This window comes from Pinus tabuliformis, chromosome 8 (assembly GCF_031772625.1).
Source record: "Pinus tabuliformis cultivar Carrire ecotype Pingquan chromosome 8, CPIR1, whole genome shotgun sequence".
NCBI classification, from domain to species: domain Eukaryota; kingdom Viridiplantae; phylum Streptophyta; class Pinopsida; order Pinales; family Pinaceae; genus Pinus; species Pinus tabuliformis.
Window position 1 is genome coordinate 1779420348 of NC_142294.1, and position 15952 is coordinate 1779436299.

Genomic DNA, 15952 nt, shown 5'->3' on the forward strand with positions numbered 1-15952 from the left:
TATGTCAAGGACTGTGGACTCGTGGAGGCATTGAGGATATGACATGATTAACAGTAACTTTATCAGCAAGATCGGAACTATTTGGCAAGACTTCAAATTCTGAACTATGTAAAACTAAAAAACTTTAAATTTGTTCATTCACTAAGATAGAATGCCTTGTTCCATAGATATGGTGGTCTGCTTTCATTACACAGAGATGATATTCTTATTGTAGCTCGTATTATATAAAGATGACGATCTTTCTGAAGCTCGTTTCCTGATCCTGTGCGGCTGTGCCTACTTACCTGCAGTTTAACGATGCGGCGATGCCTGACGTTGGGTGGATTGTGGTCGATCGGCGGTCCGCTCCTCGCAGCAACAAAGAATGAGTGAATGAGCTGAGAGGGACGCCCCTTTTTAACGTTGCAGAACCCTAAAACCGAATCGCAAACCCTCAAAACGAATCGCAAAACCAGGACTCGCTTTTCGGAATCGAGACACGATTTGTAAATTGGGGCACGTTACTGGACACGACGTGCCACAATAAGACACGACCAGTGTTGCATGAAGCGCCCCCCCCCCCCCCCCACGGTTCCAAGCCCCGAAGCGCGTCCCGTACGGAAGCGCCTAGGAAGCTTGGCCGAAAGCGGCGCTTCCGAATTCGGAAGCGCCGCTTCGGCATTTTTAGACGCTTCCTGGAAATTTGGAAGCGTTGTACGGAAGCGCTGCTTCCGAAGCGCCGAAGCGCGCTTCGTACGGCGCTTCGGGCATCGGAAGCGTGGCGCTTCGGAGGAGGAAGCGTACGCTTCCGGAAAAGCGTTTAGAAAATCGTTTTTTTTTCAATTTTTTTTTTTTTTTAATTTTAGGTGAGTTTGCTTGTTGGGGGTGGGTCCACCTTGGGTTAGGGTGACGAATGAAGGCAAAAAAAATATAAATATAGCAGATGCTCCCTCATGGTAATGTTAAATTCTTAAAGTAAAAGTGACATTCTCCTTTATTTTTCATTTTCATCCTTTTACTTAAATTTTTAACATTACCATGAAATGACTCAGGATGTTTGAGAGTGGTTCCAACCTCATTGGACTTCATATGGAGAAAATAGAATTTCATATCCTATTCAAAATTCAGCAGACTTAACAGTTTTCAGGAATTCAGGATCAATGGGATTGTGGCATTTCATTAGATTATATCAAGTATGAAGGTATGCGATTAGCATTTAATCAAGAGCACCAAGCCCTATATGTACCCTAGTGTTGGTGGTGTTATTGATGAACTCCTTTGTCACGCGGCACGCCCTTAGCAAAAAATTACCTTTCAATCAAGTCAAAATCATCGATCAAGCATGTTAAGCTTTTTATACCATATTTTAAGTCTTGAATTAGGTAGTTTGATCAAAATTGGGCAATGTTGACTAATATCCCTAGACAATCGAGGTAGAGGCAAAGGCTAGACAAGAGGAGAAGAATCTAGATTCTAGATGGTTGATGCATCTAAATGGTTGATGCTCGAATAATTAATCATTAATGTACAATGGATGTTATATCTATCTTGATTTATGCAAAAATATGCATGTTTTCATGTCTTCTACAATTAATTTGGTATTTGGGATGTTTGTTTTGAGTATACATGCAAAAAACTATAAAAATATATATATATATATATAGTAGACGCTTCTGCGGACGCTTCGCTTCCTAGATTTTTGGAAAATGACGCTTCGGCGTCCCCGCTTCCAAAAAACGCTTCCGCTTCGCTTCCGCTTCGCTTCCGCTTTGTGCAACATTGGACACGACGTGCCCTCCAATCCTGACACGAATCGGCATAGAATCGTGTCCGATTCGACCGATTCGGGATTCGTCGATGGTTTTGAACGAATCCGGTTTCCTAGGCTATAAGTATCTTTACATGGACACATCAACTCCATTAAAATTCTAAACATACTTATCCCCAAACAAACTTTGAAGCAAGGAAACAAGCCATAACTCATACACCTCATAGTGACAAGAGACCAGGAACTTTACACATGGTGAGGCTTAGGATGAGGATGTGGGCTTGGCTCATGGAGATATCTTTAGCTAGAGGGTTTTTTCTTAACCATTGTACACCTTCTTTTTGAGGAGATGGCTTTGAGTGAGGAGCGGTCATGATGATGATGATTATGACACACTTGGAGGTCCTTTTACTCCAATGTGTGGCTAAATAGACTCTAATTCTTATGTTTTATCTTTATGAGGGCTATCTTTCAGGGAGGATTGTGACCTACTTAACTTTAGACACTTAAAAGTATTATTTTAGGGCTTTTAGTGTATTCTACCCTAAATCGACTTGGTTTCCCTTACATAAATAGAGGGAAGTCAAATTTAGGAGGATCATTGTCACACACATTCATTTATCTCTTGTGAAGGAGTGTGCACTAGTTCTTTTTTCTGTCTTGGACGCAATGGATCACTAGGCTTGTGAATTGTCTTGGAGAAGATAAAATTGCATAGATGGACTTTCTTTGGATTGATGAAGTGATGGTTTGTTAAAGGTGTTCTGTTTTGCTAATCTTGTACAATTAGGGTTGTATGAAGTCGTCATGATCTGTTGTATCTTTGTTGGCTCTAAAATCTCCATGTGCAAGATTTGTCACCAAGTATCCATCATTGAAACTTAAAATAATATTGCTCGACTTTAAATCTCGTCTTTGTGGAAGTCGCTAGGGATAGATTGAGAGGTTTTCCTCTCTCTTTCTCGCTCTGTTCGAGGTCTACCACATTTTACGTTGCTCTTTTGATTCCATATACCCAATTGATTGAAGGCACTAGTCATTGTGTGTCAATTTTCTTTAAATTTTATCTTTTCTTATTTTTCATGGTAAACTAGGGTTAGTGTTTATTAAAATTTACATTAAATAGCATAAAACACCTTAAATGTCATATACCTAGTGTTAGGGTTTGCATTTATTAAATTGAAAAAGTAAAAATATATTTTTTATTCATTTTCAGCCATAATTCTAGGGCTAACATCTAGGGTTTCCTAGCTGTTTTGTGCATTTCAATTTTCAATGATTGAAAAATTTGTTTTTGCCTTTCTTTTGTTTACCTATATAATAGCCTTTGATATTTTATTGTTTATTCTCATTTATAGGCTATTTTTATTTTGTAGTCATAAATTTTGCATGCGGTAAAGTGTCTTTATCCCAAACCCTAATTTATAACAGCAATTGTTTAATTAGCACTATCATGTGTTTGTAATCTATTTGAGCATGTCCAAGACTTAGTCCAATCCTTTAGACTTAACCATAGGTTTTTTGAATTCGCTACTTTATTTTCACCTGAAGCCCTACCTTGTTGAATATATTTCTGGGTTGTCTAATTAACAGATTCCTAGGAGGGTATTTATCTCGGGATCCTTGGGTTAATCTCTGAGGCCTGTTAGGGAAGCCTCCCTTGTGAGGATAAATTGTACCACAAAACAGCAGGGAAACAACCACTAAGGTGACAGTGGTGGCTGATCTCAATGTTGCTCTAGACCTAGAGTGTGTGGCGAGGCTTTGCACTAGGCTGGTAGATTTTGCGATAACAGGACTCTAAAAGATACTACAATAGTTAGAGGTAATGTTACAAAAGCATACATCTTACAACTTTTAAGTCCTTTTGGCAACCTTGTTTAAGCATCTATGTCTTGTTGGCTTTTAGTGCTTGCAATTGCAATGATGGGGCTGCATTGCAGATTTGTAACTTTCACATTTAAGTAACCAATACTTCTTTGCTTCAACTAGTTTTGTATGACCACAATTTTCACAGATTTCTATACATCTGTTGTAAATAATTTTTATAATTATACATGTATTTAATTCTGTTTGTTATGTACATTCTAGGTTCCATTTATTTATTTATTTTTGGTTTTTACCTTTCCGAGTGATTACTTGTGGTTATATATTGATATATTTGCATATTTCTCCTTTTTGGTTGAATTATTTTTTCTTTTATGTACACTCTAGGGTAACATATAGGTGACATCTTTTTTGTTATCTTCACGAAGTACTTTGACCCATAAAACTAACATTGTTTTTATGTGGATGAATCATAATATGATAATGCCTATTGGATGGTGATTTCTTTTTTCAACTTGACTGTTGTTTCTGTCAGTTGGTGAGATATTTGAGGAATCCAGAATTGTACAATAAAATAGGAACAAAAGCTCCACATGGGGTACTCTTAGCAGGTCCGCCAGGCTGTGGAAAGGTATAACTGTTCCTATATTGATATTTCTGGATAAGAAGAATCATCTAACATGTTTGCACATCTCTATATTGATAGTTATGTTTTACTCTTTGCACAGAGAGAGCTTATTATGTTGTAATTTCTTACTTGTGCAGACTTTGTTGGCAAAGGCAATAGCTGGAGAAGCAGGTGTACCTTTCTACCAAATGGCTGGGTCTGAGTTTGTTGAAGTGCTTGTTGGAGTTGGTGCAGCTCGTGTCCGTGACCTCTTTAAAAGAGCAAAGGTGAATAATGTTCTTGTTTCTATGGTTGGTGCTTTACCGATGATTGTAGGTAACCCATAAAATATCCTTTGCGGTTTGTTCAAACAATGACATTATTGTTAAAACGATGACATGATATACTTGTGTTGTGATTTTTACTGTTAAATTTTGATTGTCATTTTCTTTAAAACTTTACAGTCAGGGTTTTTGGAATAGAAACTGATTTTTTAAGGTGTTTTTAGTCTGTGAAGGTGTCAGACTTATACATCTTTGATTGCAGGTAAACAAACCCTCAGTGGTGTTCATTGATGAAATTGATGCTTTAGGAGCAAAGTGAGTACTGGCCACTCATTTGTTTGGGTTTAACCTATTGATTTTTGGTTGGTCAAGTCATTTAGTTTCTGGTTTGCAAGTCTTAGTGCAAATTTTCCATGCAAGTAGAATAAAATTGTCATAAATTACCAGTTTTTATTTTTATTTTTTTTAATGTATGTGCAACATGGATTAATGGGAGCATTTGTTTGACTTGATTTCTCTTGCATTTTATGTTTTGATTGTGTGTTATGAGCTTAATTATGTGTACAATAATTATAACTAATAATGATAATACAATATAACTAAGATTTGACATGTCTCAAAGGACATGACTCTTTATGAATGGTGTTGATTTATGGTATGTTCTATGCTAGAGCAATTTATTTCAATTTTCACAGTTAACTCAATATCTTTTCCAGATTAGCAATCACATCAGCATTAAAATAAACTGCAGATAGAACATAAACATAAATCGTAGAAGACAAGCGAAGACAAGAGGACACAAGATGTGGCGCTAGCCAGGGACAAACCCCAATGTGGGGAAACCCTTGATCAATTCTTCTTGTATGTTCTTCAATAGTTCAGCAGAGAGAGAGAGAGAGTACATTTACAAGTTGACTTATCTAGATAAGAGCATAGATCATCTCTAAGAAGATGATACGTGAGATCAATTGAAGACATGCTGCTTCAACTGATTCTCCAAGGGGACTCCTTCACCTATCATTGTGCTGCATTTTGTCATCATGCTGTACCTCACGGCGCTGCACCATGTTGCACCCATCATCACAATGCTGGACCTTATGACCATGCTGTACACATCATACTATTGCACCTTATGCTGCACTGCTGTCCCAGTGTTTGGCACTGTTGTACTTTGTGCCACTGCTGCACCATGCTGTCGCTGCTGTCCCAGTGTTTAGCACAGTTGTACCTTGTGCCACTGCTGCACCATGCTGTCACCCATGTGCTTGCTGCACCATAGCTGCTTTATGTACTTGCTGCACCAAGTACCTACTGCTGCTGTCCCAATGTGCTATACTATTACAACACCATGAACTTGCAGTTGCATACATCATGCTGCTGTTTGCTGCATCGCTGGAGAACAATTTGGGCAACCTTCACAATGTGGGCATGGATTGGTTAGGGCATTAATGACAGTCCTACCAGCCTTCACGCATCAGCTGCAACATCCCTACCAAGGCTACGATCACCCTTCTTCAGCACTCCTACATCCCATGTTGGCTTGTCATAACCCAGCAGGCCTTACATCCTCATAATGAAGACTTGTAGGTATGATAGGGACTGCGGCTTGCTACAACAAGCCTATCCCTTGCTGCGGTAGCCCTTTCCAAGGGTTATAGCCACATAAAACTATGCCTTCGGCATCCATGACAGTCTCTCGGCCTCCACCAAAGTGTCACTACAACTCTAGCAGTTAACTCGACCTCCATTGATGAACTCAGCCTCCTTCACGTTGTCTTAGAATCTCCCTTTCTTGTTGCGGCTAGGGATTAGGGCTGCTGTAGGTGGACTCTTTCTCCTCCACGTAGGGTACTTAGGCTTCTACCATGGCTGCATTAGAGGGCTTACGTTGCTGCCCTTCTTGACTGCGTACTTCTCCATAGGGCAGCGTTAGGGCTTCCTTGTGGCTGAGATAAGGGCTGTCCTCCATGACAACGTAGAGCCTTCTAGGGAATCTCCTATGATAGCGTAGAACCTTTCTCCATTAGGGCAACATTGTCCCTTAGGATCTCTCCTCCCACTAAAACCCAAAGACAAGTAGAGAGGAAGAGATCCCAAGTGAGTGTCTCCAAATTATTTTCAAGGCACCTCTATTTATACTAAAATGTTGAGCACATGTGGGGTTGATTTGGTTGCTGGCCAACCTTGACAAATTATCCCATAACACAAATAAATTCATATCTCCATGAATACTTATCGGAATTAGATGATCCTTAGATCAATCCTACACCTTTCCTTGTGAGGGATCCAGAAAAATATCAGCTGCTGTTAATAAGATGACCCACATGGAGTTTGGCCCTAGTTGCCAATTTTAACACTCCCACTCTCAACTAGCGAGAACTCCATCCGCTGATCCATATGTCCGACTATACTATCTCTGCCGTCAGTGCTTTGCACTGCTCTGCTGAACCATGAAGAAGAAGAATTGATCGAGAATGTCTCATACCATTATCTACTGACCCAAAGTCAGTTTTATTGATCCCAGATCAATATCACAAGAGAGTGTCTCAAACCACTCATACTGATCCCAGAACAATGGAGGTCATCCTAGAATAGGGAGTACGGTAGGTACAACGATGCGTCCATCGATAGTACTACTATGGTCCTTAACCCCATTTCCCTGCTCATTGATAAGATGAGAGGTACTTCCCATGAGTCCCAGACTGCATGGGTAGTATGCCTCGATAGGAGAACTAATCATCCTGCCCCTAAGTCGCCTCGGGGTATCACAGGGGAAGGCTGAGCCATTCACCCTGTACACAGTGCACAATTAGGGGAGGGTGACTTGCCCTATGGTCGCGTGTAGTTGCAGTGGTATCCCAAGCCCCCCGGAGCTCCTAGATCTCAATGCATGCAACATGCAGGACCCTTATAAGAAGGTCTCTCAACGACTCCAAGTTGTTCGGGAAAGTCACAAATTTGACCTTTCCTCGGGGCTTTGACAGAATGTCTGTGACCTGTACATTAGTCTCAATGCGATGGAGCCTCCTCGCTCATCGATGTACCATATCTTAGATAAGGTAGTATTTGATGTCTATACGTTGAAGCAATTTTAGAATACGGGATTCCTCAACAATCAAATCCGCCCCTGGTTGACACAGAAGATCACAGTGGTATCCATCGTGTGTACAAACAGCTCACTGAAGAGCTTCCACAACCAGGCAGCTTCATACGAGATCATACTCGTAGCTATGTATTCGGTCTCAGTGGTGCTTATAGCAACCGACATCTACTTCTTGTTCATCCAGGATATTGAGCAGAACAAAGTAAATCCCAAACAAAATGGAGTTGCAAAAAGAAAGAATAGATCCATTGAAGAAAGTGTAAAGCCAATGTTACAGGATTAGGATCTACCTAAGTTTTTGCGGGGAGAAGCCATGAAGATAACTGTCTACATTCAAAATCGAAGTCCCCACAGATCTCTTGACAACAAACTCCAGAAGAAGTGTTTATTGGAAAGAAACCATATGTAGATCATCTCTGGATCTTCCAGTGTCTTGTATATATCCATATTCCAAAGGACAAAAGAAAGAAACTAGACCCTTTTGGCATGAAGGGTATATTTCTAGGGTATAACAACTCATCAAAAGCTTATAGGATCTATATGAAAGATGGACATCACATTGAAGTTAGTCGTGATGTCATATTTGATGAGAGCTTAACATTCAAGAAATCAAAAGAACTTTCCATAGACTCTGATGACGAAGAACTTCCAATATTTGAGGAAGAAGCTGACCAAGGGAAAGAAGAATCACAACATGAAGAAGAAGGTCCCAGTGAACCTATTCAACCTGTGGTCATTCCTGTAACAAGGAAAAAACCTAATTGGTAGAGATCTACACTACTGGATGTGGAAGGTCATGGAGCAACAACAGTCTCATTCAAGGAAAGCAAGAAACCAAAGAGATATTCTGGGTATGTTGTATACATGAGAAAACTAATAGAAGCAAAACCATCCTCCTTTGAAGAGGCTATAAATCATCGTGAATGGAAGGATGCCATGAATGAAGAATATCAATCTATAATGAAGAATGGAGTCTGAGAGATCGTACCTAGGCCCAAAGATAAATCTGTGGTTACTTCCAAATGGATCTATAAGATTAAACATGCAACTGATGGTAGTATAAAGTAAGATTTGTGGCTAGAGGCTTCTCTCAACTTGAAGGCATTGACTATGAAGAGACATTTGCTCCAGCAACAAGATATACAACAATTCGATCATTAGTCTCTCTGGTAGCATCAATGGGATGCAACATCCACCAAATGGATGTCAAGACTGTGTTTCTGAATGGCACTATAGATGAAGAAGTATACATAGAGCAACTCTTGGGATTCGAAGTCAAAGACATAAAGGCATATGTTTGCAGATTGAAGAAGACATTATATAGCCTAAAGCAAGCACCAAGGGCATGGTATGCTAGAATGGATGCATACCTTCAAAGAATAGGCTTCACAAAAAGTTCTGCTGATTCGAACCTTTATATCAAGGTTGTAGATGGAGAACCTGTAATTATTCTTCTATGTGGATGATCGTCTCTCTTGATTGATGTAGAGGGACGAATTGAAGAATGTAAGAAGCTTTTGGCAACAAAATTTGACATGAACGGTCTCGGGATGATGCATTATTACTTGGGACTTGAAGTCGGGCAATGACCTAATGAAGTTTTCTTGGGTCAAGGAAAGTACGTGATCGAGATACTGAAAATATTTGACATGATGGACTGCAAACCTATGACTACTCTGATGATCACTAACTTAGAGACTAGGAAGTTTCGAATATATCCCTGTGGATCCTTCCAAGTTCCAAGTATAGACAACTCATTGGCTCACTAATGTACTTGGTGAACACTCGACTAGACATATGCTTTGCAGTAAATGTTCTTAGTTATTCCAAGTGGGGCTGAAGCATGATCATTGGGTGGCAGCAAAACAATTTTGAGTTATCTACAAGGAACCATCCACTACTGTCTGAAGTATGACCGAAGAAATGATGTTCAACTGATTGGGTATACAAATTCCGATTGGGGAGGTAGTGAACAAGATGGAAGTGTGAAAATTTCTGACACGAAATTCTATTGCAGTAATTGATCTATTTCTCCTACTTATTTCTCACAATAAGTTGTTTACAAAACCCTTCAGCAAACATTAAAATAAATTCTAGTGCAATTATCACATAATAGCATAGAGATAAATAACAGTGATATACAAGTACAAGAATCAACCACATCAACATAGTTATTTTTGGACAATTGTCCCCAGAAAAACCCAATGTGGGAAAATCGACGCAGCAAATGAGGGTTTATTTATTATTCTTCAGCAACAATCTCTTTACAAGGAATAATTCTGCAGTACATAGAGAAACCTTCAAGAAAACACCTGAGATAATTTTCCTCCTCAACTAGGAGAAATTATGACACCACAGACACCCTTTATCCTTCACAACGTCACCCCTGCATCATTTGCGTGAGGACTGCGTGAGATCTCATCCCTGCCTGTGCTGTCTCTCAGAGCTCTCCCTCTGCGCCATCTCTCTGAGGCATTGCATCACCTCCTCCTTAGTCTATGACTGATGCTGAAACCTTCCTCTTCCTTCACCCTGCAACTCTCCCTGTGAAGTCGAACTCCTTCTCCTTGAGAATCGATTTCCCTCGGGTTACTGGGTATTTGCCCAGTGTATCTCCAAATGACTCTCAAGTCTTCTCTTATACTTTTCCTAGTTGATAAATCAACGACCGAGATTAAGTCTCTAATTAACGACTAAGATTAAAAAAGACTTGATCCTCATCTCTTAGAAGCTTCTCACCCATATATTTATTAATACCCATTAATATTTTTATTTTCCTAAGTTTAGACTTAGGAACCCATTAAAAATATTAATTTATTTTAATAACTCCTCATCCGGGTGGAATTTCAACAAACAATTTATGGGTCTTGGAGATCTCATGCGTTCTAGCCCCTCCACAAAATTTCGGAGCTAGAGCACATCCCATTCTACCCAAAATCAACACTCCCTCTTAGCAAGGAATGTGCTCTAGCAATACTTCCCAATAGAAGCATCATGCTGATCCCTAACATCGGTCCTCTGTGCTTTTGATGCTCAGCCTACTGCCGCTCACCTATTGCGCTACTGCAACCTGTATTGCTGCCCATGACATTGCAACTGTCACTGCTACATCTGTACTGCAGCTCCCTCTGAATGTGCTGCATCATGCTGCCCATAGCACTGCCACTGCTAACTGCTACAGTGCGGCTCCTTATACTATCCGCTTCTGCTACTGAAACAGATTCTTCACCATCCCTATCTTCTCCCTGAAATAAACAAACTTTATTCTTCGGTGAGGATGTCTGCCACCTATTCTCCTCTTGGGGTGTACATTAAATGTACAACCCCTTGTTGGACACAGTTTTCTGACGAAGTGACACCTGCTATCAATGTGCTCCGACTGATCATGAAAGATTGGATTCTCAGAGAGCTTGATGCAACTTTGATTATCATACAAAATACTGGTCGCTTCTGTCTTTCTCTTGAATAGATTCACAAGCAATTTCCTAAGCCATATGGCTTCACACGAAACTATGCTAGCTGCCATATATTCATCTTCAACTGAGCTTAGAGCCACGAATTTCTGTTTCCTACTACACCAGGAGGTCATTCCTGATCCAATGTTGAAACAATACCCAGTGATACTTTTCCGATCTACTGAACTTCCAACCCAATCTGCATCAGTGAACCCGCTCAGCCTGATGTCATTGCCTTGGGTGTACATTAGTCCATGCTCGACTGTTCTTCTTATATATCTGAGAACATGCTTGGATGCTGCCCAGTGCGCCCTATTTGGTTCCACCATGAACTGCCTGAGCTTGTTGACAACGTAACAAATGTCTGGCCTGGTGTTGACCAGATACATCATGGACCCTATGAGTTGCCTGTACAAGGGGGGATCGACTTATTTATCTTCAGATGCATCAATCTTCTTCCAGTTGGTTATCATTGGAGTAGCCATAGGTCTACAATCCTGCATTTTGAACCTTTTCAAAGTGTCTGTAGTGTATCTCCCTTGTCCCAGGAAAATTTCACCCTTTTGTTACCAAACTTCCAACCCTAGGAAATAATGCATCCGTCGCAAATCCTTGATGTCGAATTCGGTGGCTAGGTTCTCCTTGCAATCTTTGATGAGCTTGGATGAGCCTGTGAGGAAAATATCATCCACATATAACACTAGGATTAGAGGCTCATTTTCTACAACAAGATAGTAGAGATTAGGATCTGCGCCACTCTTGACGAATCCCATCTTCTACAAGTAGCCATCAATTCGACCGTACCATGCTCTAGGTGCCTGTGTAAGCCCATACAAGGCTTTCTTCAACCTGCATACATGAGATTTCTTCTCATGTGTCTCAAAACCCTCTGGTTGTTCAATGTATACTTATTCTTCTATCACCTCATTGAAGAACGCCGTCTTGACATCCATCGGGTGAATCTTCGACCCCACCTGTGCTGTAAGGGATATGACAGATCTAATAGAAGTATACCTAGCTACTGGGGTGAAGGTTTCTTCGTAGTCTATCCCTTCCTTTTGAGCATACCCTTTAGCCACAAACTTGGCTTTGTGTTTTTCCACACTGCTATCTGCAGCGTATTTGACTTTGTAGAGCCATCTCGAACCTACAACTGCCTTGTCCTGAGGCCTAGGTACCACTTCCTAGACATCATTGACCATTATGGAACTGTATTCCTCCACCATAACATCTACCCATACTTGATGCTGAACGACCTCCTGAAAACTATAGGGTTCTCCAACTTGAGCCACCAAGGCTTGATATTTGTCTGGTTGTCTACTTTCCCTTTTCTTGTTCCTGGGTGCATCAACAAAATTCTTTGCATCTCGTAGTATTTGTTGAAATTCATAGCTCGTTCTACCACTGGTAGTGGGTATATCTATCTGCTCCTCCTCTTCCTGAGACTCCACCTGTTGTGATACCTCTGGAGTTTTGCCTTTAGGAGAAATATTGGTGCTAGTTTCTGCTGGACGAAGTGGCTGGACCAATGGATCATCCTTTGACTGCTCTTTGGAAGGCATTTCTCGGGATTTCCTGAAAGCTCTGTCCTCCATGAACTTTACATCCCGTCGAATAACGATCTTCCTATTCCCCGGAAGATAAACTCTATATGCCTTAGCATTCTCGCTATATCCCACAAGATATCCTTTCTCCGCAGTCTGATCCAATTTCTTCCTCTTTTCTTTGGGTACATGGCAGTATGCCAAACTCCCAAATATCTTGAAATGACTCACCTTAGGCTTCTTACCGGTGAAGACACTCTCCAGAGTAATCTTACCTAATGCCCTGTGAGGAGTCCTGTTCTAGACATACACTGCCGTGTTGCATGCTTTTGCCCATAGAAACTTGGGCATATCCTGATCATACAACATCGCCCTGGCTGCTTCAACAATAGTCTTGTTCTTCCTTTCTGCAACTGCATTTTGCTACGGATTATAGGAGGCTGTTCACTCCCTTCTGATGCCTTCCTTTGCACAAAAATCAGTGAAGTCCTTGTCGATGTATTCTCGACCATTGTCTGAGTGCAATATCTTTATCTTCTTTCCTGTCAGATTCTCAACTAGAGCCTTTAACTCTTTGAATCGACCAAAAACCTTGTCCTTGGTTTTTAGAAAGTAGATCCAAGTCTTTCTGGAATGGTCATCAATGAAGGTGATGAAGTACTTGACACCACTAAGAGCTCTTGTGGACATGGGTCCACAGATATCTGAGTGTATCAATCCCAGAACACTTTAAGCATAAAAAGTGATAGCTTATTGACTTAATATTGTAAAAATACACAAGAGGTATTTTAATAATAATTTATTAATATATAAAAATGTATATGAGATATGAATGTTACAATGAGGCCTTGCTTTTATACCTCAGCAGGTGACCTTTCATGATTAGGCATGTCTTTTAGACATACCTTTTCACTTAACTTAACGACTATTTAACATAATATACCTTTTCACTTAACTTAATGACTATTTAACATAATTAATTTTTAATTATTTAATATTTACATTCATTTTATTTATTTACTTGTTATAAATTATATTCATAACGTAGCCCCTTCCTTCGGAAGCTTTGTCCTCAAAGCTTTAATGCTGTGGATTTTCTTCACTTAGTGCCTATCGTCTCGATTTGTATAGTCTGGCCATCCTCTTGTCTTATAACTCATCGGTAATATTTCCTTGGAATTTTTTTTTAATAAGTATTTTTTTTTTAAATTTTAAATTTATTTATTATTATTATTTTTTTAATAATATTTTTTATTTTTATTTTTTAATACTGTTCTTTATTTTCTTTTTTAATACTAATTTTTTTTAATTAATTAATATTTAGTTCTTATATTATAAAGTTTTTAAATGACTACAAATTGATTTATTTTTTTCAAATGAATGGACGTCACGGTCTGCTCGGGTCACGTCTGTTGACCTTGACCGTGACCTCTTGTATCTTCCCTCCACGTGTTAAATCGTGGCTCACTGGCTCCTGCTCCACGTCTGATCGTGGCATCATGGCTTGCAAGGACAACTAAATACCTACCTCCGCAGTGTAACCTCACAACATGGCCACGCAAACAGCCTGTGCCTTCGATTGTCCGCGCGTTGAGAGGTGAAGCTGCTAACGACTGTAGACATGGAATAGATTTTCGGGCAGAAGTGTGCTGGAGACACAGTGAGTTAGTAGGGACGTGGAATAGACTGTCAGCCTGTGGGAACAGATAAACCGACGACCTGTTTGGTGGCTTAGACGGGAAGTGGAGAGGGATGTCAGGGCATGGTCGTGAGCTGCCGCAGTTTTTGATTGCGGTAGGGTTGACAGAATTCGCATTCAGACCCCACGACGAGAATGAATGTGACCACGTGTGGTGGGTCACGGTTAGTTTCTCGGTGCGAGAGAGAAGGGAGACGGTCAAGGAAGAACCCCGCGGGAAGACCTCGACCACGATTTTTGATTGGTGTGCAAGGCTACGACGGCGTTGCTTGTAATTCACATTAGAACCATCAGAATATATGACTGCATGGAGTTCATCCAGCAGAGCTTTCCTAACAGCCTCGATGCCCATCACCTCAATGACCTCGCACAGGTGATCACTTGTCGTCCTAGTAGAATCCACATCCTCATGCCCCAACACAGCCAACATATTGATACCTTCTCTATCCAGTTTCCATCTTCGTCCATATATACCCCTTCAATTAATGCACAAGTGGGATGGTAAAAAGTTTCACATTCCTCACACTTGACGCAAGATCCCTGCATTTTGTTACAGACTACGCATGACTTCCGAAAAGAGTCTGGATTGATTTTCAATATGCCATCTACAGGTTCCATAGTTTTATCATTCACAAACGTTACTTCATTAGTAAAACAAGCACAAGTAACATGCACCCAAAATCCACATGTTGTGGTAGGTTTCAGGGCGCCACCCATTACAGGGCAGAGGCAGCAGCGTTGTGGAGTAGTCTCTGTCTTTGCACTCTGGCAAGCTGTGCAAAGCCAGTCGTCCAGTGATTCAATTGCACCATAACAATTTTCATGAACTCCAATATTGCATCCATTGCAGATGAAGATTTTATTATAATGCCAATCTTCAGCTCGACGACATATTGCACACCTTTCTGCTATCCAGGTTTCTTTGATTGGCTTGAATGGTTCTAGCAGCCATCCTATTAATTCTCTCTCCCTAATGCTGAGTGGTGTCTGCCCTTCAGGGTTAAAGAATCCAAGGCCATGAACCCCAACTTCACAGGCCTTGTTAAGCCAATCAATGAGATATTGATTGGAATCACTGACTCTAATACTTTGCTTCCATTTCTTCCTCTTAGAGCCTACGTGCTTTTCCCATTGCGATAGGCTCATCGACTTACCCTTTTCACATTCATTGCATTCACAGAGGATCAAGTGGCTATTAGTCACATAATTCGCCTCCTTGCCATTACAAACAACTGTAATGCGTTCTGGAACAGTGAAAGGATTATTGTTTTTCTCCTTAATTAGAGAGGTTGCAAGGGCCGGTTGCTTCGGCGTGCATTGAGGACAGGAATACTCAGTAAGGCCTTGTGGGTGCTCACTGCTTACCTTATCACAATCATAATGAACCCAAATCTTGCATTTTTGACATTGAAGCCAACCTCTTTTGGACGTGGGACTCCATACCTTCATGCAAATGCCACAGTACTGATTGAACTTGTACAACTTGTAGCAACGTCGATAGATCAACAAGCCCTTCTCAGATGAATTACGCAGCTGCTTCACCTGAACAGATGGTAATAATCCTGAAGCTGGAAACTTCTCGTTACAGCTACTGCACGTTGTTTCTTCTTCTTGTTTCTCAAGATAGTCTTCATCTTGATCTGTATAAGCTTCATTGGAATCATCATCTAAATCATTTTCCTTACT

The 15952-nt window shown here is 40.5% G+C and overlaps 1 protein-coding gene across 1 annotated transcript in view; it reads left to right on the forward strand.

The window, feature by feature from the left end:
* The window catches only part of FTSHI1 (FtsH extracellular protease family), a 324012-nt gene that overhangs the window by 117242 nt on the left and 190818 nt on the right, over positions 1-15952 (forward strand). Inside the window, exons 8-10 of the mRNA XM_089374484.1 lie at positions 4110-4205; positions 4340-4468; positions 4728-4780. Of these exons, the coding sequence (XP_089230610.1) occupies positions 4110-4205; positions 4340-4468; positions 4728-4780 (278 nt within the window). The remainder of the gene's footprint in view (positions 1-4109; positions 4206-4339; positions 4469-4727; positions 4781-15952) is intronic.